This window comes from Chlorocebus sabaeus, chromosome 22 (genome assembly GCF_047675955.1).
Source record: "Chlorocebus sabaeus isolate Y175 chromosome 22, mChlSab1.0.hap1, whole genome shotgun sequence".
NCBI classification, from domain to species: Eukaryota; Metazoa; Chordata; class Mammalia; order Primates; family Cercopithecidae; genus Chlorocebus; species Chlorocebus sabaeus.
The window spans coordinates 86,411,553-86,436,832 of NC_132925.1; the positions used below are offsets into that span (position 1 = coordinate 86,411,553).

The 25,280-nt window shown below is 40.4% G+C and overlaps 2 protein-coding genes and 1 non-coding gene across 6 annotated transcripts in view; 2 read left to right on the top strand and 1 right to left on the bottom strand.

Moving 5' to 3' along the window:
• The window catches only part of CACNA1D (calcium voltage-gated channel subunit alpha1 D), a 479,329-nt gene extending 470,576 nt beyond the window's left edge, over positions 1 to 8,753 (bottom strand). For 2 of the 4 annotated variants that reach the window (XM_073010048.1, XM_073010039.1), the window contains exon 1: positions 8,588 to 8,753. In XM_073010048.1, the coding sequence (XP_072866149.1) occupies positions 8,588 to 8,726 (139 nt within the window). In that variant the 5' untranslated portion in view covers positions 8,727 to 8,753. The remainder of the gene's footprint in view (positions 1 to 8,587) is intronic. The other 2 variants (XM_073010043.1, XM_073010042.1) reach the window with 1 other exon arrangement.
• The window catches only part of DCP1A (decapping mRNA 1A), a 65,146-nt gene that overhangs the window by 9,714 nt on the left and 30,152 nt on the right, over positions 1 to 25,280 (top strand). The window contains exons 4-5 of the mRNA XM_007984575.3: positions 18,277 to 18,343; positions 24,909 to 25,047. Of these exons, the coding sequence (XP_007982766.1) occupies positions 18,277 to 18,343; positions 24,909 to 25,047 (206 nt within the window). The remainder of the gene's footprint in view (positions 1 to 18,276; positions 18,344 to 24,908; positions 25,048 to 25,280) is intronic.
• Positions 5,222 to 5,290, top strand: LOC119626054 (small nucleolar RNA SNORD38). The gene has a single exon (XR_005242248.1). It is a non-coding gene; the product is annotated as a small nucleolar RNA SNORD38 (small nucleolar RNA).

The following is a 25,280-nucleotide window of genomic DNA, read 5'->3' on the forward strand; positions in this document are numbered from 1 at the left end:
ATCAAACAACTATTTGGGAAGCTTTGGATTAGATTTTTATGCCTCCTATTTAGTCATTCCTTTTCAAAACTTACAAATGATTTCTAGATACAAAAGCTGCAGAATATTTCCCTGAGGGTGGCTTTGCCATGGCAACACTCTTTTGGCATGGAATTTAGTTTGCAGATAAGAATTCTATTCCGGGCTTTGCCATTTTACTGACTACAACCTTGGCTAAATCATTTAAACCACTGATTTGACCTATTTATCTTAAAAGGCCATCATGAAAGTAAGGCATTTTTTAGGTATTTACAAATACAAAATATCGACAGTGTCTCCATCCTAGACTCAACAAATGATCTTATTAGTGAAAGAATCCTAGGGACATCAGTGTTATCCAGGTTCTCTTTTCTTTTTGTTTTTTTGTTTTTTGTTTTTTTTTTGAGATGGAGCCTTGCTCTGTCGCCCAGACTGGAGTGCAGTGGCGTGATCTCAGCTCACTGCAACCTCTGCCTCCTGAGTTCAAGCAGTTTTTCTGCCTTAGCCTCCCGAGTAGCTGGGACTACAGGCATGCACCACCACACCCAGCTAATTTTTGTATTTTTAGTGGAGACAGGGTTTCACCATATTGGCCAGGCTGGTCTCAAACACCTGACCTCATGATCCGCCTGCCTCGGCCTCCCAAAGTGCTGGGATTACAGGCGTGAGCCACCACGCCCAGCCTATCTCTTTTTTTTTTTTTTTTTTTTTTTTGAGACGGAGTCTCGCTGTCACCCAGGCTGGAGTGCTTATAATGCAGACCTGTGATATGCTTCTTCCTATCCCCTCTGATAGTACTATGCACGAGCTGCAGGCTCTTTGTGTCTCTTTACAAGTATTGTTTTCAAATGTTGTAGGGGTCATTACTAGAAAACCTGAGGTATACATTGGAAAAATATATATATATTAAAAATGAGAAGTCTTGGCCAGGTGTGGTGGCTCACGCCTGTAATCCTAGCACTTTGGGAGGCTGAGGCGGGTGGATCACCTGAGGTCAGGAGTTCAAGACCAGCCTGGCGAAGATGGCAAAACCCCCATCTCTACTAAAAATACAAAAAAATTAGCCGAATGTGGTGGTGTGTGCCTGTAGTCCCAGCTACTCAGGAGGCTAGGCAGGAGAATCGCTTGAACCCAGGCAGTGAAGATTGCAGTGAGCCTAGATGGCCCCATTGCACTCCAGCCTGGGAGACGGAGCAAGACTCCGTCTCAATTAAAAAAATAAAAAATAAATAAATCTGGGCTTTGGGTTAGAAGGAAGATGTCTACCTGAAAAATAACCATGAGTCTTCCTTCATACAAATTTAAGGTTCAAGTTGTACCATTCATTTGGTGTCATTTCTTACCCGGGTCAAGAAATTAACATAAAATTAATCATCAGCTGGTGATTACTCTAGGGCATCTGGCAGAAGCAAATGTAGATCCCTTCTGGCAAGATACATTCTTAGCCCAGGTTGCCCAGGAATATCAGACATGTCTCATGGTCTAGAATTACTAAATATACAAGGAAATACTTTGCAGTGAATGAAAGGTGGCATACAACAAACAGCAGGATTATACAACCCTTCCCAGAGACTTTAGTTCATGGAAGCTAGAGACTCTAATAGATGTAAATACCAAATCCAGATTATAAAATAAAAAGGAAGAACAGCAAATGTGAAAAAAGAATAAAGGCCCTGCGTGGTGGCTCACGCCTGAAATCCCAGCATTTTGGGAGGCTGAGGTGGGTGGATCACCTGAGGTGAAGAGTTTGAGACCATCCTGCCCAACATGGTGAAACCCTGTCTCTACTAAAAATACAAAAAATTATCCTGGCATAGTGGCAGATGCCTGTAATCCCAGCTACTCGGGAGAAACTGAGTCAGGAGAATCGTTTGAACCCGGGAGGCGGAGGCTTCAGTGAGCCAAGATCACGCCACTGCAACAAGAGTGAAACTCCGTCTCAAAAAGAAAAGAATAAAATGCTGCCAGGCACAGTGGCTCACACTTCTAATCCCACTACTTTGGGAGGCCAAGCCAGCAGATTACTTGAGCCCAGGAGTTCCAGACCAGCATGAGCAACATGGCGAGACCCTGTCTCTATAAAAAATACAAAAAATTAGCCAGGCAGACCTGGGAGGCTGAGGTGGGAGAATCACCTGAGCCCGGGAGGTTGAGGCTGCAGTGAGCCATGATCATGCCACTGCACTCCAGCCTGGGTGATAGAGTGAGACCCTGTCTCAAAAAGTAAAAGAGTAAAAAAGAATAAATGCTGTATTAAAAAAAAAAAAAAAAAAAGGAAGATTTGAAAAATAGCTGAGTAGAACTAATAGAAATTAAAATTTTAATTAAAAGACACTCTACTTGGATTCAACAGTTAATTGGTAATAGCTGAAAAGAGAATTGGTGAGCTAGAAGAGATATCTGAGGAAATCCAGAATGTATCCAAAACAAAGGACAAAATGGAAATACGACAGAGTGATTAGAATTATAAATCTAACATTTGATGGATAAGAATTTCAGAATGATTAAGCAGATTTGTAGAGAGGCAATATTTGAAGAGTTGATATCAGACTGGGAATTTTCCAGAATCCATAAAAGACATAGATCTCAGATTTAAACAACAGAATGGGCTCCAAGCATAAAACATAGAAATACAGCCAGATGCTGTGGCTCACACCTGTAATCCCAGCACTTTGGGAGGCTGAGGCAGGCAGATCACTTGAGGTCACGAGTTCGAGACCAGTCTGGCCAACATGGTGAAACCCCATCTCTACTAAAAATACAAAAATTAGATGAGCCTGATGGCAGGCACCTGTAATTCCTGCTACTCGGGAGCCTGAGGCAGGAGAATCACTTGAACCCAGGAGGTGGAGGTTACAGTGAGCCGAGATCATGCCACTGCACTGCAGCCTAGGTAACAGAGTGAGACTCTGTCTCAAAAAAATATATATGTACGTGTGTATATATGTATACATACACACACACACACACACACACACACACACACCCAGACACATTCTGATATCAAAGACAGAGAAGCAACCAAAGGTTGCTCAAGATTAAGTGTTGGCCGGGCGCGGTGGCTCAAGCCTGTAATCCCAGTACTTTGGGAGGCCGAGACGGGCGGATCACGAGGTCAGGAGATCGAGACCATCCTGGCTAACACAGTGAAACCCCGTCTCTACTAAAAAAAAAAAAAACACAAAAAAACTAGCCGGCCGAGCTGGCGGGCGCCTGTAGTCCCAGCTACTCGGGAGGCTGAGGCAGGAGAATGGTGTAAACCCAGGATGCGGAGCTTGCAGTGAGCTGAGATCCGGCCACTGCACTCCATCCCGGGCGACAGAGCAAGACTCTGTCTCAAAAAAAAAAAGAAAAGGATTAAGTGTTTACAAAGAAACACCAGTTAGACTGACAGCGTATTCCTTAGTTGCAGCTACTGAGTTTAGAAGACAAAAGAATAATATATTCAGAAGACTGAAGAAAAAAACAACCAATAATTCAGTAATCCAAGAGAACAAAATATACTTTTCAACAAAAACAACAGCAGTTGTCTCCCCAGATTCTTGCTGTAGCCACGTGTCTGTTGAGCATTTGCAGCGTGTAACTGGTAAAAGCAGACAGAACTGGTTTTTCTTTTTCTTACAGCTAGATGCTCTACAGTATAACCTGATTAATTGAAAATATTAAGATACAGGTTTGTGGTACCATCAAGCTCTATGAAATAGGTTCTGGCTTTTAATGATTTTATTTTGCAAAAAACAGTAACAAACTAAAAGCTGTTCAAACCTAAGCATTCCAAGATTGTGATGATGGCAGATAAATTGATTAATAAGGTTTTGTATATTCAGGAGATTCCACTGCAGAACATAAATAGGATATCTTAACTTTCAAACCAATAAAAACCAGGAAGTGGGAAAAAAGTAAATAGAAACCATGGGAAAATGAAAGCCCAGAATAAAATGGCAGAAATCAGTCAATTTAGAACAAATGTTAAGTGAACTGAACTTGCCAGTTAAAAGACTCAGATTGGATAAACATGTAGAATTTGCCTACATACTGTTTTAATGTTTTTAATTATTTTTCTTTATTTATTTTTTAGAGACAGGTCTCGCTGTGACACCCAACCTGGAGTGCAGTAACACACCATTATGGCTCTGCAGCCTCAGCCTCTGAGGCTTGAGTGATCCTTCCATTTCAGCCTCCCAAGTGGCTGGGACCACAGGTGCACGCCACCACTCCCAGCTAATACGTTTTTATTTTTTGTAGAGACAAGGTCTCTATATTGTCCAGGCTGGTCTCAAACTCCTGGGCTCAAGCAGTCCTCCTGTCTTGGCCTCCCAAAGTGCTGGATTACAGATGTGAGCCACCACACTTGGCCCTGTATGCTGTTTTCAAGAAACTTTAAAAACCCTTAAGATCCTGGAAAGGTTGAAAGTAAGCAACAGAATGAGATTTATCAGGCAGCTATCAAGCAAAAAAGGCTGGTGTCTGTGTGAGTCATACATGGTAAACTGTAAAGCAAAAAGCATCATTGGGGTAAAAGTTACCACATAATGATGAAAGGAATAAGTGACCTAGAATATAAAATAATTTTGAATGATATATACTTATCAGAATTGCAAATTGAATGCTAAAAATCCATAATTATAGTGACAGATTTTAATAAGCCACTTTAGTAATTTACAGATAAAGCAGACAATTTTTTTTTAAGAGATGAGGTCTTGCTTTATAGCCCAGGCTGGTCTCAACCTCCTGGCCACAAATGATCCTCCCACCTTGACCTCCCAAAGTGCTAGGATTACAGGTGTGAGCCACCACATCTGGCCACAGACAATAAAGTTACTGGATAGTTGAACAATACAGTTAACAAACCTGATACGATGGACATATAAAAAACCCTGCTGGCCAGAGGCAGTGGCTCACGCCTATAATCCCAGTACTTTGGGAGTCCGAGGAGGGTGGATCACGAGGTCAGGAGTTCAAGACCAGCCTGGCCAAGATGGTGAAAACCTGTCTCTACTAAAAATACAAAAAAAAAAAAAAATTAGCCAGACGTGGTTGCAGGCACCTATAATCCCAGCTACTCAGGAGGCTGAGGCAGAGAATTGCTTAAACCCGGGAGGTAGAGGTTGCAGTGAGCCAAGATCACACTACTGCACTCCAGCCTGGGCAACAGAGCGAGACTCTGTCTCAAAAAAAAAAAAAAAAAAAAAAACCCTGCTACTCTCAGTGTTGAAAATTTTGTCCAGTTCTGCTACTGACATTAACTAATGATAAAGTATGTCTGAGAAGAAAAAAGAAAAAAAAAATCCTACTTCTAGCAATTAGACAATTTGCGTTTTTTTCAAGTATATATTAGAGGTTTATAAAAATTGCCAAATATAGGCCATTCATCCAAAGAATTTAGGGAGGAAAATAGGGAAATCTGAGCAAAGTTGAAGGCAAATAAGGAGTAGAAATTAATTGCAAAAAGTAGAAATTTCAATAGAATAGAGCAGATCAACAAAACAAAAAATTCCACTATAACATGATTGAGCAACAATCATTAAAAAAACAAGGGGAGGTACAATATGCAGTATTAGAAATAAAAATATAAATATATTCCAACTAAAGGCAGAGAACATGCATTTTTAAAAACAAGCCACTGTGAAGAACTTTTGCCTATAAATTTAAAACTTAGATGGAAGACAGTTTCCTACGAAAACATAGTTTAACAAAGATTACTTAGGAATAAATAGATTTGAAAGGGCTCATAAATAAAATAATTGGGCCAATAGACTAAAAATCTCTCTCATCACTTCTAAAGAAAATGCTGAGAGGAATGTTCTATTCAGTAAATGGTACTAGGACTGTTAGTTCTCCATGTGGAGACCAGCCTCTGAAAAGGCAGCTACAGGGTTCGTACACATCTGGTCTAATCTTCAAGGGAAACTTGTCTCCAAAGTCCGCTCTTCTGTGATGAGGAAATCATGCTTCTGTGATTCACTATTCCCTCAGCAAGGTGGTGAGCAACATACCTCCCTATTATACATACCTGCTACAAGCAACATACCTCACTATTAGGTTGGTCCAAAAGTAATTGTGGTTTTTGCAATTATAGTAATGTCAGGAACCACAAATATTTTATATCAACTCAATACATACCTGCTACAAGCAGCATACCTCACTGAGTAATACTTCTCTTAGAAGATGTTTTTCCTCAAGACCAGTATCAGAGGTGTTTTGATTTTCACTGTGGACACCTCTTAGGAATAAAGTAGTAATGGGGAATCTTTTTAAAATATCTATATGCTTACCTATCACTTAATTACAAAATGCCCCAAGAATATTCTGTAAAGTGTGTTCTGAGGCATTTTTTAAGAATCTAAACCTAGCATGTGAATCAATAACAAAGTACAGTCATGAGTCACTAAACAACGGGAATATGTCCTAAGAGATGTCATTAGGCAGTTTTGTTGTATGAACATCATAGACTGTACTTACACAAACATAAACGACATAGCCTACACACCTAGAGTATATGGTATTGCTTTGAGGCTACAAACGTGTACGGCATGTTGTTGTACTGAATGTGAGAGGCAGTTGTAGCACATTGGTAAGAATTCGTACATCTAAAAACATCTTAAGAGAAAATGTACAGTGAAAATGTGGTATTATAATCTTAAGAAACCACTGTCATGTATGCAGTCTGTCACTGACCAAAGCAGCGTTTGTGGCGCATGACTTGTAAAAGCAAACAGAACTGATTTTTCTCTTTCTTACAGCTAGTCTACAGTATAACCTGGCTAATTGAAAGTATTAATAATACAGGTTCGCAGTACCATCAAGCTCTATAAAATTGGTTCTGGCATTTAATGATTTTCTTTGGCAAAAACTATTTCAATATTGCATTTTAGGCCAGGCACAGTGGCTCATACCTATAATCCCAGCACTTTGGGAGGCTGAGCCGGGCGGATCACAAGGTCAGGAGTTTGAGACCAGCCTAACCAACAAGGTAAAACCCCATTGCTACTAAAAACACAAAAATTAGCCGGGCATGGTGGCACACGCCTCCAATTCCAGCTACTCAGGAGGCTGAGGCAGGAGAATCACTTGAACCTGGGAGGCGGAGGTTGCAGTTAGCCAAGATCGCACCATTGTACTCCAGCCTGGGCAACAGAGCGAGACTCCATCTCAAAAAAAAAAAAAAAATTGTATATATATACGCCATCTCAAAAAAAAAAAAATATATATATATATAGCGTTTTACCTTTTTTTTAACCAAGGTGATTATTTAACTCAGATACATACCTTAATTCAGTGACATTTATTGAATATGTCATTTGCCAAGCACTTTACCAGCTGCTATATCAAATAGATTAAAACTACTGTGCACTTTTAAAGAATTTTATTAATTTTTTTAGTCCTTAGGCTCTATTGTATTTTCTTAGAAAATTATAAGCTGAAGTTACTAAAGGACGTTAGAACTTTCTGTGTCAAAACTCTGCCTTCTTGTTAAGGGTCAAGATTCTTTTTTTTTTTTCTTCTTCTGAGACAGGGTCTCTGTTGCCCAGGCTGTAGTGTTCAAACGATCCTCCTTCCTCAGCCCCTGCCCTGAGTAGCTAGGACTATAGGTGTGAGCTACCACACCAGCTAAATATTTTTCTTTTAAATAGAGAGAGGGTCTCTACAAATTTTTTGTAGTGATAGGGTCTTGCTGTGTTGACCAACCTGGTCTCCTGGCTTCAAGCGATCATCTCACCTCAGCCTCCCAAAGTGCTCGGATTACACTAGCCACTGCACCCAGCTGGGTCAGGATTCTTAATGAAATGTGCTACTACATTAAGCCCAAAGCTATGCACATTTATTCTTAAAACAACCCCCTGTAGATTAATGATAAAAATTAATGATTTAAAGTCCGTGATTTGAGAGTTATTGGTTGTAAATTTGAATGATTGGGCTAGTAATAGTGACAGTCTGATCTACCAGAGAGACAGTAAGGGTATGTACGTATTTTTTCTTGGTCATTTGCAGCGGCAGTACTCATCCATTGTTTGGAAAGAGTATATAGTCTTGATTTTCTCTTCTCAGACCTTATTCTCGCCATAGACTAGTGTGTAATGGTAGTTTTAACCAAAAACAATGATAATTTTACTTTATGTGCATGTTAGATATGGCATCACTTTACTGGAAGCTAATCATTTATAAGGACAACTTTTTCATGTTTCCTCCACGTAACACCCTAAGGCATGTATCTCCCACTTAATGCCACTTTTTGTATTTTTTAATGTTTTCTGTAAAACCAAAAGCAGTTTTGGGAAAATGGACAAAGTCCTTTTCAGTTTTTCAGAAGAACACAGATATTTCCCGAATTTTATTTTACCTTGACAGGTTTAAACAATTACAAGTTTGTGGTTTGTATGAAACACTTTCAGAGTGATCCTATGTGAGTAAAATCTAATCTGAAATTTTCTTAAAAAGGTGTTAATGTCATATAGCTAGTAGTCTAGTATGTTGCTCTTTAGCCTGCTTAACCAAAAAAGACAATTATCTCGTAAGTATAATTTAAAATGTCAACAATTATTGCTATTTAATATTTTTAAGAACTTACCTCCAAAAGCCAGAGAGAAGTACCCCTTCGTTTCTGCTTCACTTATCACTTTTCCTTTATATCGGGCATCAATCTCTTGATATATAGTGTTTTTAATTAAAATTAGATCACTAGAAAAAGTAGGAAGGTTCATTTCCATCGTGTTGAAAATGCCGCTGCCAAATGGAAAGTTTTAGTAAAAGAAATGCTGTAGTGTGTGCTTTTTTTGTCTCTCTGCTTGTCCTTTCTCAGTTCAAGGACAAGACTCAAAACAGTAGAGATGGTAGGTGGCTGTTGGCATTTGGAGCAAATCTTCAGACTTTTAAAGCACCGTGCAAGAAATTTCCTTACAAGATAAGTTTATAATTTGTCCAGTCCAAAAATGTGAGTTCTCCCTCCAGACTGAAAGAGGAATTCATAAACAACAAGAAAATTTCCGTGGTTCATTCTTTGATATCTTTGAATTTAGTGCAGTTCTTCTTTCTTAGCTTGAAGAAAGGCAGTCTTCCACCATCAGCTGCGGCACTGCTGTGGTTGGTATGATTCTGTAATCAGTGAAGGAGAAAGGGTCTGTGGCAACTGCATTAGTCTGGCCTTCTGGACCAAGATAAGGAAAGAGCCTTGCTGTTGCCACATTTACAGACTGAAGAGGTAAAAACACCACAAAAACACAGAGGGACTTAAGACTCAGTGGCTGAGTCTGACTCAGTGACACATGTTTTAAAAATACGTATGTTACTTTCTGGCTCATTGTAGGCGCTGCTTAGTATTCTGCTAGAGCATTTACCAGGTGCCTTCTTGGTAACTTCGTAAATCCATTGACCATTTCAGAATTTCCAAAGAAGATTCTTTTCATTATGATTCATTAATTACTGACTTTTTCCCCCTCAGGTAGTATTGTTAGATAAAAGCACTTTTCATCTTTTTTTTTTTTTATTGTGGTGTTATCTTAATTGTAAAGATTGGTAAAGTTAACCATGCCTGTATCATTTATCTCTTTTAGATAATTATATTAAGTATTCAATACTTTGAATGTTATTTATTTTGAGAACTCACAAAGGAAATCATTTTTTGTACCTAAGTGACAGAAATATGTTAACTGTAATATGTAGGTTTTCACCTTCTGTTTACACACTGGTTATCTGTGTATGTAAAAATTGAAACAGAGTAACCACTAGTCTAAGAAGAGGGAAGCTCCTCGGGAGTGTGCAGAATAAACCTTGAGACTGGGCCCTTCGGGTTCAGTGCCCTGGAGGATCCAGGCAGGTCTGAGTCACTTACAAAGTCACTGCTTCCAGGCATGCTCAGCTTTTGCTTTTCTTTTCTTTCTTTCTTTTTTTTTTTTTTCTGAGACGGAGTTTTGCTCTCGTCGCCCAGGCTGGAGTACAGTGGCGCAATCTCAGCTCACTGCAACCTCTGCCACCCAGGTTCAAGTGATTCTCCTTCCTCAGCCTCCTGAGCTGGGATTACAGGCACACGCCCGGCTAATTTTTGTATTTTCAGTAGAAACGGGGTTTCATTATGTTGGCCAGGCTCGTCTTGAACTCCTGACCTCAGGTGATCCACCCGCCTCAGCTTCTCAAAGTGCTGGGATTACAGGCATGAGCCACCACGCCCGGCCTTTGTTTGTTTGTTTTTTTATTTTTTTTTGTTTTGTTTTTTTGAGGTGGAATTTTGCTCTGTTGCCCAGGCTGGAGTGTGCTGGTGCAGTCTCAGCTCACTGCGACCTCTGCCTCCCAGGCTCAAGTGATTCTTCTGCCTCAGCCTCCATGGTAGCTGGGATTACAGGCACATGCTACCATGCCTAACTACTTTTATTGTATTTTTAGTAGAGATGGGGTTTTACTATGTTGGCCAGGCTAGTCTTAAACTCCTGACCTCAAGTGATCCACCCGCCTCGGCCTCCCAAAGTGCTGAAATTACAAGCGTGAGCCACCACACCCGGCCAGCTTTTTCTTTTTAATAAAAGGAAAGCACAGGCTAAGCATTTGCTACCAACATTTAAAAATTACCATATTTTATACATCCATACCTGGATTGCTGATTTTTCTTGTAACAAAATGACATGTGTGGCCACACAGCACTTGGATTCCTGCAAGTACTACAGTCAGCCAGAGTTGTAGGTAAGACAGGTTCATCACTGATCCCACCACACTCTGAGGTCTCTATATAGTCCGTGAGTATTTGTGCTTACAACCCTGCTGTGGATATCGATTAGTAAATTGGTAGAAAAATGTGTAGGAGTGTAGAAGTAAGGGAAAGGAGAGAAAAAGAAGTTTCCCCCCTATTTTAAACCCCGTATGACCCATTTCCCAGATCCCTAACTGTAGATTCTTGGAAGCCTAGGAAATGGGAATTCAACTCCATGGAGGTGAAGGGCCATGCTTCCCCCTGCCTTTGTCTTTCCCTTATCATACATAAAAATGATATTTGTGTGGGATACTAGAGCGACTAGACTGCCAGTGCAGGAGTTGGACATGTCCAACATTTGGCAGAACCATAATCATTTACACCAGCATTCCCCCACCTTTTTGGCACCAGGGACCAGTTTTGTGGAAGACTGTTTTTCAATGGATGGGGATTGGGGAATCGTTTCAGGATGATTCAGACACATTACATTTATTGTGCACTTTATTTCTGTTAGTATTGCAATATATAATGAAATAATTATGCAACTCACCATCATGTAGAATCAGTGGGAGCCCTGAGCTTGTTTTCCTGCATCTAAACAGCGGTCTGATCCGGGGGTGATGGAGGACAATGACAGATCATCAGGCGTTAGATTCTCGTAAGGAGCCACAATGTAGATCCCTCACATACGCAGTTCACAGTAGGGCTGGAGCTCCTATGAGAATCTAATGCCGCCGCTGATCTGACAGGAGGCAGAGCTCGGGCAGTAATGCTCTGTTGTCTGCCACTTACCTCCTGCTGTGCAGCCTGGTTCCTAACAGACCACGGACCAGTACCAATCCGTGACCCTGAGGTTGGGGACCCCTGATTTACACCACACACTTTGGAAGGTGTACTTTAAGGAGTTGTGGGTACTGTGTGGCAATAGCGATATAAATCCTAAAAGCAAAGGCAAAACCCTAGTGCAATTCACTGTTTTACTTAGGGTTGCCCATTGTTGAAGAATAAAGCTTTTGCAAGTGGGAGTAATTAGTTGTGATATTGTTGGGTTTATTTTCCTAATTCCTAAAGAAGTTCAATGATCATTTCATGTGTCTGAATTCTATACTGAGATTATAATGTGAATGGGATAGTGGAAGAAGTATTTCGGGTTAATATATTCAGATTTGATTTAGTTTAGACAGAGGCACCAAATTTTTAAATGATGAAGACCTTGAAAAGTAGCATTTTTAAATTACCTGTCCTGAGTCTTTTAATCATTGTTGAATATTCAATAAGTACATATTACAATTTAAATTTTAGAAGTTGGACTCTTTCTCTACCATATTAGTGTTCAGTGGTGGTCTGAAATGAGTGGGTTTTTTGGCCAAAAGGGTTAAGCTGCAAAGATAATTGAATCACATTTTCCAGCATTACTTGCAGATATATAGCATCTCATCTACCTAAGTGTTTGTAACATGCCAAAATCTGTTATGATCTCACGTCACTCAGTCTTAGGCTCCATATCCTTTTTCGTGTGTGTTTTCTGCTCCTCTATCTTGGAGCCTTTCTCCCCTTCTCTCTCTTTCCTAACCCTTTGATGTTCCTGGAGAGCCTCCATGCTTATTCTTGTCTTAAAGGAAATGATCTGCCAAGGGAGAGGTATTTGCTTTTTCACTTGGCAGGGCTGACTTTTGTTTATATACCTATTCCATTTTTATATATAAAAAGTGTATTTGTCTATACCCAAAGCCCGTTTTCTTGTGTTTGTTTCCTGGTGTAAGAGATCTTTGTCATTATCATCTTTAGAAATTGTATAACTTTTCTTCTCCTTATTTATTTTCTCAAGCACAGAGTTTCAGGAAAAAGAAATGTTATAACTCTTAACATCACCACCAAAAAGTTTTTTATCAAACCCCCTTTTTGCTTCGCACCATACTGAGAAAATCTCCAGCCTCCTTAGATCCTTTTAGAAAGTAGGTTAGATCTAAATAATGAATCACAAAGACAACATATGTATGAGAGTGATTCCCAGCTCTGTTTTTGTGACATTTCACAGCATCTCTAGAAGTCTCAAGGGATTTTACAAAGATACCAAATTAATTTGACTTTTCTTGATCTTGTGTGAGCCGTGTACCTCTCTCAAGATGAGAAACAGTGAAATATTATATGAAATCATAATAGGTTGCTATATCTTTAAACGGGTCTAAGGAAATAGAAAACTTACTAAAAACTCCATTTATTAAAATTTCTCAATACAAAACAGTTCAATTACCTTTAATTTTTGTAATAAGTTTTTTTGTTTGTTTGTTTGTTTTTTACATTTTCGTAAGAATGGGGCCTTCATTTGAAAAGCAAAGGAAACGTTTAATGTTCGATATTCTTAGATGGATCTTGATATTTTTTGTGGAAGGCAATGAAATGTTCTATCACACCTCCTAACTTTTTCTTCTTTTTTCTTTTTTTTAAATTAAAAAAAATGTTTTAAATAAACAAGGTCCCATCGTGTTACCCAGGCTGGTCTTGAACTGCTAGGCTCAAGTGAACCTCCCGCCTCAGCCTCCCAAAGTGTTGGGATTAGAGATGTGAGCCACCGCACCCAGCCAACTTTTCAATGTCTTGTCTATCTTATGCAACATGACTGACTTAGGCTAGCTGTTAGCAGTCACAGTGTGTGGTAGGTATCCATTAACTAAGTAGTTTCTTTCATCTTGAGAAAGGCCATTTGTAAAACAGTGTGCCATCATTTGCCATAGCAAAAGGCAATACTGTGTTGCCAAAAACCTAAATTCTCTGTGGCATAGTTAATCAGAGAAATTTATTTCAGCAAGTGAATTGTTGGCAGAATGTGTTGGGCCTTAGAGTGTAAGTTCTCTTGAGGGAAGAATGTTTAACTTTGGTTTGAAGAGGAGGTCCTCTGCAGTTTTAGCTATCTGGTGAACTTGTCTGTCTTTCCTCATGAGTGATAGTGACAGGCTCCGTGGCAGCTCCCTGGGCTTTCTTGCCAGTTGCATGCACTGACGGTTTGATATGTTGGCAGACAGAGCTGATTCTTGGATGCGTGTCTGAACCTCTACAGGTCTACTTTTGGCAGAATCGAGTGTGACTCTTATCCCTTACCCATTAAGCTATCATTATGGCTTTCTTATCTTTATTTCTTCTGCAAACATGCCTTTGAAAGTGTTTGGCTCTTTTTAGGCAGTTTGATAATATACGAAAGCAGAAAGCATGTGCCTTATTTCTAAATTATATTGTATTTCTTCAAAGGAAAAGGGGGGCATCTTAAATGAAGGATTTTCAAAATAAGTTGACAGCTTTGATGGACTTATTGTGATTATTGATAAGTAGTTCTTTCCTAAGAGAAATTTAGAAGCCCATGTGAAAACGCACTTAATTGCTTCTGTTTAGCACAGAAAAAATTGTGTGTTCCTCTCTAAGCCTGATGTGTTGCATATCATAAACTTTTTTTTTTTTTTTGAGACGGAGTCTTGTTCTGTCACCCATACTGGAGTGCAGTGGCGCGATCTCGGCTCACTGCAGCCTCCACCTCCTGGGTTTAAGCGATTCTCCTTCCTTAGCCTCCTGAGTAGCTGGGATTATAGACATGCATCACCACGCCCAGCTACTTTTTGTATTTTTAGTAGAGACAGAGTTTCACCATGTTGGCCAGGCTGGTCTCGAACTCCTCACCTCAGATGATCCACCCAGCCCAGCCTCCCAAAGTTCTGGGATTACAGGCGTGAGCCACTGCACACGGCCACATGTCATAAATTTTTCTTATCACTGTGTATTGTTTTAGTATGTTTTAGTATTGTTTTAGTATTGTTTTAGTATATATTTAGATTAATATAGCTTATTGGAGGAAAACAAATTTTTGTATTTGGACTTCGATGTTTGGGTTGTTCATTAGCCAAGCTTGGAAGAGGCATATTTCAAGAAAGGTGGTCATGTGTAATTGCCATATATGGAGTCTTTTTAAAGCCCTGATCTGATTTACTGTAGTTGGGGCAAGCCTTAGCTGCTAAGATCATAACCAAGACCCTACAGTAGATCATGCTTACTAATTATCTCTGTAACAAGGCTGCTTCTGTGCTCCTTCTATTGAGATGTTAAAGCTGAGTGAATTTATTGACTTACCGTCATGTAAAACATTCCAAAATTACTTGTTATTCGTTGGAGTTTGATTCTGTTTGGAGCACTCACAGTGCTTTGACATTCTGTGAACAAAAGAGGCACTGTGAAAATGGATTCCAAACATGGGAAACTCTTCCCAGCTGGTTGAAGGCTCAGAGACTAGCAAGCCTGGACTTCCTTCAGGTAGTGCGGCCACCTGTGGGACACATGGCCATACACGGGCTCCATAGATTAGAGCAGTTTTGGTGTAATTAGAGGTTTTTCCCTGCCTGAGAAGCTCTTTGTAAACAGGGTAGGATTTTTTCTTGTTCATGATATTCAATCATTAAAATGAAGCCGTTCACTCGCTCTGTGTATCAATCATGTTTTAGTTAACTCTGCAATAACAGTAGACTCAAAATTATATTTCTATTGAGAAGGGAACTTTTATATATATAATTATATACATAATTACATTATATACTTAATTATATATAACATATATATATAAATTTTTTTTTTTTTTTTTAAGACAAAGTTTCATTCTTGTTGCCCAGGCTGGAGTACAATGGCACGATCTCAGCTCACTGCAGCCTCCACCTCCCGGTTCAAGAGAGTCTCCTGCCTCAGCCTCCCGAGTAGCTGGAATTACAGGCATCCACCACAATGCCTGGCTAATTCTTTGTATTTTTAGTAGAGACAGGTTTCACCATGTTGGCCAGGGTGGTCTCGAACTCCTGATTTCAGGTGATCCACCCACCTTGGCCTTCCAGGGTGCTGGGATTGTAGGCATGAGCCACTGCACCCAGCCGAGAAGGAAACTTTTAAAGTTGCCATGAAGTCTTTTGTGGAATAATGGCCTTAATTTAGGGTGAAACAAATAATTGACCATTAAAATAACTTTTAATAGCAGTGGTTTTCTAAATCGATACATACTGATAATATAGAATTCAAATAATAGTTATAAAAACGATTTTTTGATTTATTTAAAATCTCTTGTGCTAGCACTTCTATTTCCTATATTCTATAGCACCCTCTTAATGTGCCTTTTAATTTAATTATGTATTCTTTTATGTGTCACTTTAATCATCAAGCATAAGTAAGCTCACTAACTTTGTTTCTATAAAAAAATGTAATGTTATTTCAATGCAATGAGATGTAAGCAATGAAAATGTAGTAACAAGATAACTGGTGTAGGAGTGAGAAGACACAAGTTTGTTTTTTGGGTTTGTTTGTTTTGAGACAGAGTTTCGCTCTTGTTGCCCAGGCTGGAGTGCAGTGGTGCAATCTCGATTCACTGCAGCCTCTGCCTCCCGGGTTCAAGCAATTCTCCTGTCTCCACTTCCCGAGTAGCTGGGATTACAGGCACGTGCCACCATGCCCGGCTAATTTTGTATTTTTAGTAGAGACGGAGTTTCACTGTGTTGGCCAGCTGGTCTCAAACTCCTGACCTCAGGTGATTTGCCCGTCTTGGCCTCCCAAAGTGCTGGGATTATAGGCGTGAGCCACCACGCCTGGCCTGACTCAAGTTTTACTTATAGCTCTGAGACTGACTTTTTTCTCTCATTTGTTAATAAGTTACTTAGTCTCTCCGTTAACCTGTATTCCCATCCATAAAAATGCAAAATGAAACTCCTAATTAAACTGAGTAGCATAGACTTCTCTCTGCCTGCCACTTACAACTATAAAACCTGGAAATGACACAATAGACAATCTGGAGAACTGTGAAAGGTAGAAGGAGGACGATCTGGTCAGGAACCCAGAACTGGAGGAATAGCAGCAGCAAAGTGTCTTACAAACCCCTACCCAACATAAGAAGGGGGCCTGGGCCTGGTGTTTCTTAACCTTCAACCTAGCGACAGAAGGTGGCCCAGGTAGGCTCATTCCTCTCCTAGACTGAACGAGAGTCCTGCCGACAATACTAGGCCAGCCCAGCAAAACTGGCAAGGATTGGAAGCCCCACTAGTGATAATTGGCCACCAGGGGACTTCTGCGTCTCCCTTCCATGAAGGCAGTGGAGCAGGAAGAGCAAAGAGGATCTCATTACAACCAGCTTGGAATGGACAGCAGTCTTCTATGACTTCTGTGGTTTCATTTATATAATGTAATACTCTTGAAATTACAACATTGTAGAAATAGAGAACAGGTTCCTGTTTACCAAGAGTCAGGGACAGGAGAGGGGCCAGAGCAAGGTGGATGTGGGCTCTAAAAGGGCACCAGGGATCCTGGTGGCCATGGAAATTTCTGTATCTGGACTGATGTCAGTATCCTGGCTGTGACAGTATACCATAGTTTTGTAAAATGTTACCATTGGAGGAAATAATTGAGATCTGTCTGTTCTTTACAATTGCATGTGAAGGTACAATTATTTCAAAATAAAAAGTTGTAATGTTTCTTTAAAAAAGGCATAATGATACCTGCCATTTCTGTGCTAGGGAATCATTGTAAGTATTTAAGGAGGTGCAAAGTGTGCTGAGCTGTGAGTGTCATCATATGGGCACACATGGTAGCAATGGGTCTTATCCATCCATGTGTCTGTTTCAGCATGTATGTTCAGTATTTCTACTCTACCTTATCCAAAGAGCATTTATAGTAGCTTTTATATATTATAATCTTTAATAAAGTTCATTTAGCTTGCAGTAAATTTTTTTAGGGCTTTCTTTGAACTGAGCACCATATTGGAAATAAAAAGAATGGGATAAGAAGTGCCATAGACTGAGCTCAGTCCATTTCACATGTAAACAGTCAGTCATAGGATGGATATAGAGCTGGCATTTGTTTTGAAAGCTTTTTATTGTAACAATTTTAATATCTTTTTTTTTTTTTTTTTTTTTTTTTTAATGGAGTCTCACTCTTGCCCAGGCTGGAGTACAGTGGCATGATCTCGGCTCACTGCAACCTCTGCCTCCCAGGCCCAAGCTATTCTCCTGCCTCAGTCTCCCGAGTAGCTGGGATTACAGGCACGCCACCACAGCCAGCTAATTTTTGTATTTTTAGTAGAAATGGGTTTCATCATGTTGGCCAGGCTGGTCTTGAACTCCTGACCTCAAGTGATCCGCCCGCCTCGGCCTCCCAAAGTATTGGGATTACAGGTGTGAACCACTGCGCCCGGTAACAATTTTAATATCAGTTTAGAATGCATCTTAGAATCAATATGATTCTTAGTTTAATTGGAAGCCTTTTTCTTGAAAGCTTGATAGTACATAACTAATGGTTGCATCTTACATTTTATAACGTCTTAGGTTCACTGAGATCTGGTGATAATGTCTAAAACTATTTTGTGTAATTTTTATCTGAATGTTTTACCTGTCCTGATTTTATTAAACAGCATTTAGGGAGGAAATACTTGTTTTCTTTAGATTGACTATTAACAATTTGAGGGTCTGACGGTACATTTAGTGACATTCCATGTTGATAATATATTATTTACATATACCCAAATATTGAAACCTCATTTCCTCTTATCTTTTTTTCCCTTTTTTTTCAAGTGTCGATATATAGTATCTGGTTTTATGACAAGAATGACTGTCACCGCATAGCAAAACTCATGGCTGAGTAAGTATATTACTCCATAAATTTAACTGATGGTATGTGAGAAGTGAAGAATAATCCCCTTCCACTTCTCTTTGTAAGTCTACCAACTCATGTATTTCCCCAATTTGTTTTTACTACCAAAAACTTGGAAAAGGCCAAAAAGCTTTAAAATATATATAATTATTATCTTACTCCTCCCAGTGTGCATTTCAGTTTCCTTCCAGTCTTCTTTATGTATATTTTAAGTAGATATGTGTGATTGTTTTTTACAAAAATAGGATCATACTGTATATACTGCTTTTCATATGAACAGCATTTTTCCGAGGCATTAAATCTTTCTCTGTAGTGTTTGTGACAGCTGCATTGTATCCAGCTGTATAGACAGATCATGATTTAACCAGAACCTTACTGTTGGACCTGTAGGTTAGGGCTGCCAAACTGCCTGGCTCCAGAGGATATCTGCATCAGGTGTACAGCCTAACCATATACAGTGGCTCTGATTTAGGTTCTGTCCAGATTTCCACTGTAACAAGTGATACCATATGTGATAGCCTGATAGAGAGCTCTCACACACATCTGTGTTTAGTTCTTTTAAGTGAACTTGTGTTTGACACAGACTCTAGGCTTAGCAGGCCCCAGTCCACTCATGGGTTGTGTTCTAGAAGATATTTTGTAACTCAGAACCTTGAAATTTAGAAAATTATTTTCCTTGAGTTAATGTTCTAAAGGACAGTTCATTGTCCTCTCTCAAGCTAGCCTGTAGAAGCCAGCCCTTGTGTGACCTGTCCATATTGCTGGACTGCCATTTTGGATTCTGAAAGCCCACAACATGGGGCTGCAGGGGGCCTGAGGGTCTACAGAGCTCTGGGCAAAATACTATAATAGGTAGACAGTGTGTTCTGGTGCACTTCTGCTTTTTTTCAGTTTTTGCCTGAGTCTTCTCAGAAATGTGGATCTCTCTCCCTGCTCCGCCATCCCCATTTGTCAAATTAAAATTCCCTTTGCTCTCTTACAGTTTTCAATCTACATGTTTTAAAGAAAATAATCTTAAATTTTTTAGCAGTCTAGTCTTATTTTATTTTTGTTTTATTTTACTTCATTTGGTTTTTTTTTAGACAGAGTCTCGCTTTGTCACGCAGGCTGGAGTGCAGTGGCGCAGTCACAGCTCAGTGCAGCCTCAAACTCCTGGGCTCAAGTGATCATTCCATCTCAGCCTCCCAAGTAGCTGGGACTACAGGCATGCATCACCACTATCAGCTAATTTTTTGGGATGTGGGTGGAGACAGGGTCTCACTATGTTGCCCAAACTGGTCTTAAAGTCCTAGGCTCAAGCAATCCTCCAAAGTACTGGGATTATAGGCGTGAGCCACCGTGCCAAGCTAACAGGCTAGTTTTAAACTCATGAAAGTATATATATATAAGTAATTAACCCAGAATCTCAGTTCAGGGTATATTTACATTGTAAAGAAGGCAGACATAGCTAAGGCCAGGTTATGATCTAAGACTACCAACATGTCCTGATCGGAAGTTTTCAGCCCCGTGCTTTGTTGCCTGTTCTGGCTGTGAGCTTGCAGGGCAGGCCCATATTTATTACTTTTGTACACCCCGAGGGCATCGTTCTGTATGAACTTGTAGTCACTTATACTTGAAAAAATGTTGGCTCCCTAGAATGACACTTTGTTTTTAGAACACTTTTTAAAAAGATAAAACTGTTTTTCGTTTTTTAATTTAATTTTTTTTTTCTTTTGAGATGGGATGTTGCCATATTGCCCAGGCTAGTCTCAAACTCCTGGGCTTAAGGGATCCTCCTGCCGCAGCCTCCCAAGTAATTGAGACTATAGGCACAAGCCACCATACCCAGCTAAAACCATTTTTCAACAAAGCCATTTATTTGATGATCACTCGTTTTAGCTTTGAAAGTAACAGCAAAGGCAGCTTACTTGTGGTTACTTAGAAGACACAGGGTTGGCCAGGTGCGGTGGCTCACGCCTAGCACTTTGGTAGGCTGAGGCGGGCGGATCACCTGAGGTCGGGAGTTCGAAACCAGCCTGACCAACATGGAGAAACCCCATCTCTACTAAAAACACAAAATTAGCCGGGTGTGGTGGTGCATGCCTGTAATCCCAGCTACTTGGGAGGCTGAGGCAGGAGAATCACTTGAACCCAGGAGGTGGAGGTTGCGGTGAGCCAAGATCACACCATTGCACTCCAGCCTGGGCAACAAGAATGAAACTTTGTCTCAAAAAAACAAAAACAGCAACAACAGCAGCCAAAGAAGATACAGGGTTGTTGATTCATGGTTATCCAGAAATCCAGAATTTTTTCTAAACTTTGGAATATATTAACATATAAACACTTTCTCCTACAGAATGAGCATTTGGGCCCTGAGTGAAACGATCTGGTTCTTTTAGCTCTAACAACTATTGAAAGAAAACCATTTATCTATCAGGGCAAGTGTTACCCCTAATGCAAGATTTCAAATGGTAAATGAAGCTGAAGACTGAAGGCCTTTCTAAAAATATTTTATTGAACCCAGAAATAGGATGAGGAGTAGAAATAGGAAGCTGGAAGGGAAAAGAAGAGCATTGGGGCTTCTTTCACCAGAAATGCCCGAAAAGGGACAATTGCTTAAAATTTTCAGCTTGTTTGACTAGAATCAGGTGTGTTATTAAAAGTGCTTTGAGCCTGGGCACAGTGGCTCGTGCCTGTAGTCCCAGCACTTTGGGAGGTCAAGGCAGGGAGGATTGCTTGAGGCCAGGAGTTCAAGACCATCCTGGCCTGAGAATAGCAAGACTCATCTCTGTTTAATAATTTAAAAAAAAAAAAGGAAGAAGAAAAGAAAGTGATTAGAGAGGCCAGGCGCAGTGGTATGTACTTGTCATTTCAGCTATAATACTTATGAGGCTCAGGTGGGCAGATCACTTGGGCCCCAGGAGTTCAAGATCAACCTGGGCAACATAGTGAGATCCCATCTCAAAAAAAAAAAAAAAATTGGTGATTTGAGAATACCATGATGAAACTGTTGATAATGAGTTTTAAGTGTCTGGCCTATTTATGGCTGAAGAGAATACTGTATGTTACCCTTAACTTTGTGATAAATGCCTTTCTGGTCACCAAAACTAAAGAAGACTATCTGTCTTTGTTCTAAATCTGCCTGCATAAGCCTGTTTGTTACATTTTTTATTGTCATTTGCTACATATTTGACAATATCACCTCTACTAACCCAAAATACTAGTACAGTTCTTGTTAGTATATTGTACATATAAATAAATGTGTCCATCAGTGCCCATTCTTTTAAATGCAATTCTTCCCATCACTGTTTGACAGCCACAATATAATAAAGATCCTCCAAGTAAAAAACTGATTTACTCCAAACAATGTTTATAAAAATGAGAAACTATGTAGGAAAATGAGTGAACTTCTAGACCTATATCATCTAAATTTGGATATTCTCTGGTCAGTGGTGGCAGAGTTGAAAACCCACTAAACTTAGATGTTGACTCTCCTAAAGAGGAAATCCAGTCTGCCAGAAACTCTTTTTTTTTTTTAAGACAGAGACTTGCTCTGTCACCCAGGAGTGCAGTGGCGTGATCTCGGTTCACTGCAGCCTCCGCCCCGCCGGTCAAGCAGTTCTCCTGCCTCAGCCTCCGGAGTAGCCGGGATTATGAGCGCCTGCCACCACGCCCAGCTAATTTTTGTATTTTTAGTAGAAATGGGGTTTCAACATCTTGGCCAGGCCGACCTTGAACTCCTGACCTCATGATCTACCCACCTCGGCCTCCCAAAGTGCTGGGATTACAGGCATGAGCCACCACACCCGGCCTCAGAAACTCTTTTTAACAATAAAATGTTGTTTGAATGTTTGGCCACATAGACTATGTAAACTTTGGAGAACTCATGGAAGTAAGCTTTATTCCTGATCCTACAGACATCTTAGGGGTAGGTTTTGGTGTTTGAAAGGAAAGGAGAACGGCATGGGTGCTGTTCATAAAGTTTGGTTAGAAGAGGCCTTAGAGTCCAAGCCTCATTTATGTGAGAGTCCTTTCCATACCACCCCTGACGGCTTCTGCTTTCAGCAGTGGTGAGCTTTATAAAATTACCTGTTCTGGCTGGGCACAGTGGCTCATGCCTGTAATCCCAGCACTTTGGGAGGCTGAGGTGGTCAGATCACTTGAGATCAGGAGTTCAAGACCAGCCTGGTCAACATGGCGAAACCCTACCTTTACTAAAAACACAAAAATTAGCCGGGCATGGTAGTGCACACCTGTAATCCCAGCTACTAGGGAGGCTTTGGCATGAGAAAAGAAAAGAAATATTCTTCTTTTAAACCAAAATAATCACAGATCCTAGTCTGGGTCAGGGAAAAGTTAAATACTAGCATGGCCAAGTCAGGCAACATGTCAGAAGGTAGGTGGAAAACAGGCTGTGTGACAGATCCTTTATAAAGGTGGATTCGGGCTGATGTGACCTATATCTGAGCATTAAATAGTTCATATTTGGTCTCATTCTCATACCCCATACCAGTCTTTCAGTCTACCATGAAATTCATGATTCTACATTTGTTTTGGAAGCAATAGTCTTATGAAGAGCTATAAAAATCTAGATGGGGAAACTATCTAGATAAGGTAACTAACCTTAAAGCCACATTTTCCAAACAGGAATTCTGCCTCGGAGGAAAATTCTATAATCAAATAAAATTTGAGATTATCTATAGGCCTGCCCTTCTTGGAGAATCACAATAAATTTTTGCATGCTTAAATATCAGCTGGCCAGGTGTGGTGGCTCATGTCTGTAATCCCAGCACTTTGGGAGGCTGAGGTAGGAGGATTGCTTGAGGCCAGGAGTTTGAGACCAGCCTGGGCAACATGATGAGACCTTGTCTGTACAATAAAAAAATAAGTAAAACAAACAAATTCAGTGGGTGGGTTGTGGTAGTTCATGCCTTTAATCTCAGTATTTTGGGAGGCTGAGGCAGGAAGATCACTTGAGACTAGGAGTTTTGAGACCAGCCTGGGCAACATATCAAACCCCATCTCTACAAAAATAATAATAAAACTCAAAGATTCTGTTTTTTCTTTTTTTTAAAGTCGATTTAATATTGTTTAACCCAGTGTTTTTAAATTAAAAAGCCATCTCTGCCCACCTTTTCCCCACACTGTAATGAGAGCTCCTGTGCAGGCTGGGTTTTTTGGTTTTTAAAACAGGGTTTCACTGTGTTGCCCAGGCTGGTCTCAAACTCCTGGGCTCAAGTGATCTTCCTGCCTCGGCCTCGCAAAGTGCTAGGATAATAGGCATGAGCACTGTGCCTGGCCTAAATTAATCTTAGAAAAAAAAAAAAATTGCTTTATTAAATTTTATTATTCAAGCTTGAAAGCTTGAAGAAAAATATAGGAAATAATAAAATATGTATGTGCTTACCACCCAGCTTTCAGTTCTTAACATTTTGCTGTAATTGTTTCAGATCTTTCTATACAAGGGAGAAGGGGGTGTTCTTAAAAACTGAAAACCCACTTAGTGTGTGTTTTGTTTGTTTGTTTGTTTGTTTTGGAGTCAGGGTCTCCCTCTGTCACCCAGGCTGGAGTGCAGTGGCGTGATCCTAGCTCATCACAACCTCTACCTCCCAGACTCAAGCAGTCCTCCCACTTCAGCCTCCCAAATAGCTGGGGCTACAGGCGTGTACCACTACGCCCAGCTAATTTTTGTATTTTTTTGTAGAGACAGGGTTTTGCCAAGTTGCCCAGGCTAAGTTGGTGGTTTTTTAAAGGGAGAATAAGGGAAACCTTTTGTTTGCTTATAGTGTTACCATTAACTTTTAAGGATTCACCAGGACCTCTATTTTCAAGAAATGACTTTGTCCTTACTAGCCCAGTGTCAATCCAAACTTTCCACAGAGGATTTGTTCAACTATGCGGCCTTCCTGTGTCTTGGTGGCATTGTCCATTTTCAGATTTACTTTAGCAATTAGTTTGACTGATTTTGAAATACCTCAAGGGAAAAAGGGAGATACCTTAGTGGAGTTTTTAATGCATCTCTGCCAACTCTAGGAGGGAATTCTGTATTTTTATCCTTCTGAAGGGTAAATATTGGCACTGTTAATGAGACGGTGAAATGGTAGGTCATATATTCCTGAAATGAGGTAACTGAGGTTCTGTGTTATATATTGCAAGAATAATGTCATTGGCTGGGCGCAGTGGCTCATGACTATAATCCCAGCACTTGGGGAGGCCGAGGGCAGATCATGAGGTCAGGAGATTGAGACCATCCTGGCTAACACAGTGAAACCCTGTCTCTACTAAAAACAAAAAATTAGCCGGGCGTGGTGACGGGTACCTATAGTCCCAGCTACTTGGGAGGCTGAAGCAGGGAAATGGTGTGAAGCCAGGAGGCAGAGTTTGCAGTGAGCCAAGATTGCGCCACTGCGCTCCAGCCTGGGCAACAGTGCGAGACTCCATCTCAAAAAAAAAAAAAAGAATAATGTCATCATGTGACACTCTTAGTGTGTCCTTGGAAGATGAACACCAAAAGAAACCTTGGGTCAGATTTTGTTTTAAGAGGCCTTTCTAAAACCTTGTTCTTCTCCTCTAGTGTGGTAGAAGAGGAGACACGGCGATCCCAGCAAGCTGCGCGGGATAAACAGAGTCCCAGCCAGGCCAATGGCTGCAGCGACCACAGGCCCATCGACATCCTGGAGATGCTGAGCAGAGCCAAGGATGAGTATGAGAGGGTAAGGCTCTCTGGGTACTTGGGTGCTGACCAAGAAAGACCAAAAGGAGAGGACGAGGTCTGCAGGAGACTATTTTACTAGGGAAGCTGGCCTCCAGGACCAGCAGAAGTATAAGTTCAAAAAGAAAGCATGTTAGCATGCTCCTGTAACCAGTCCCAGCTACTTGGCAGGCTGAGGAAGGAAGATCACTTGACCCCAGGAGTCAGAGGCTGCAGTGAGCTATGGTTGTGCCA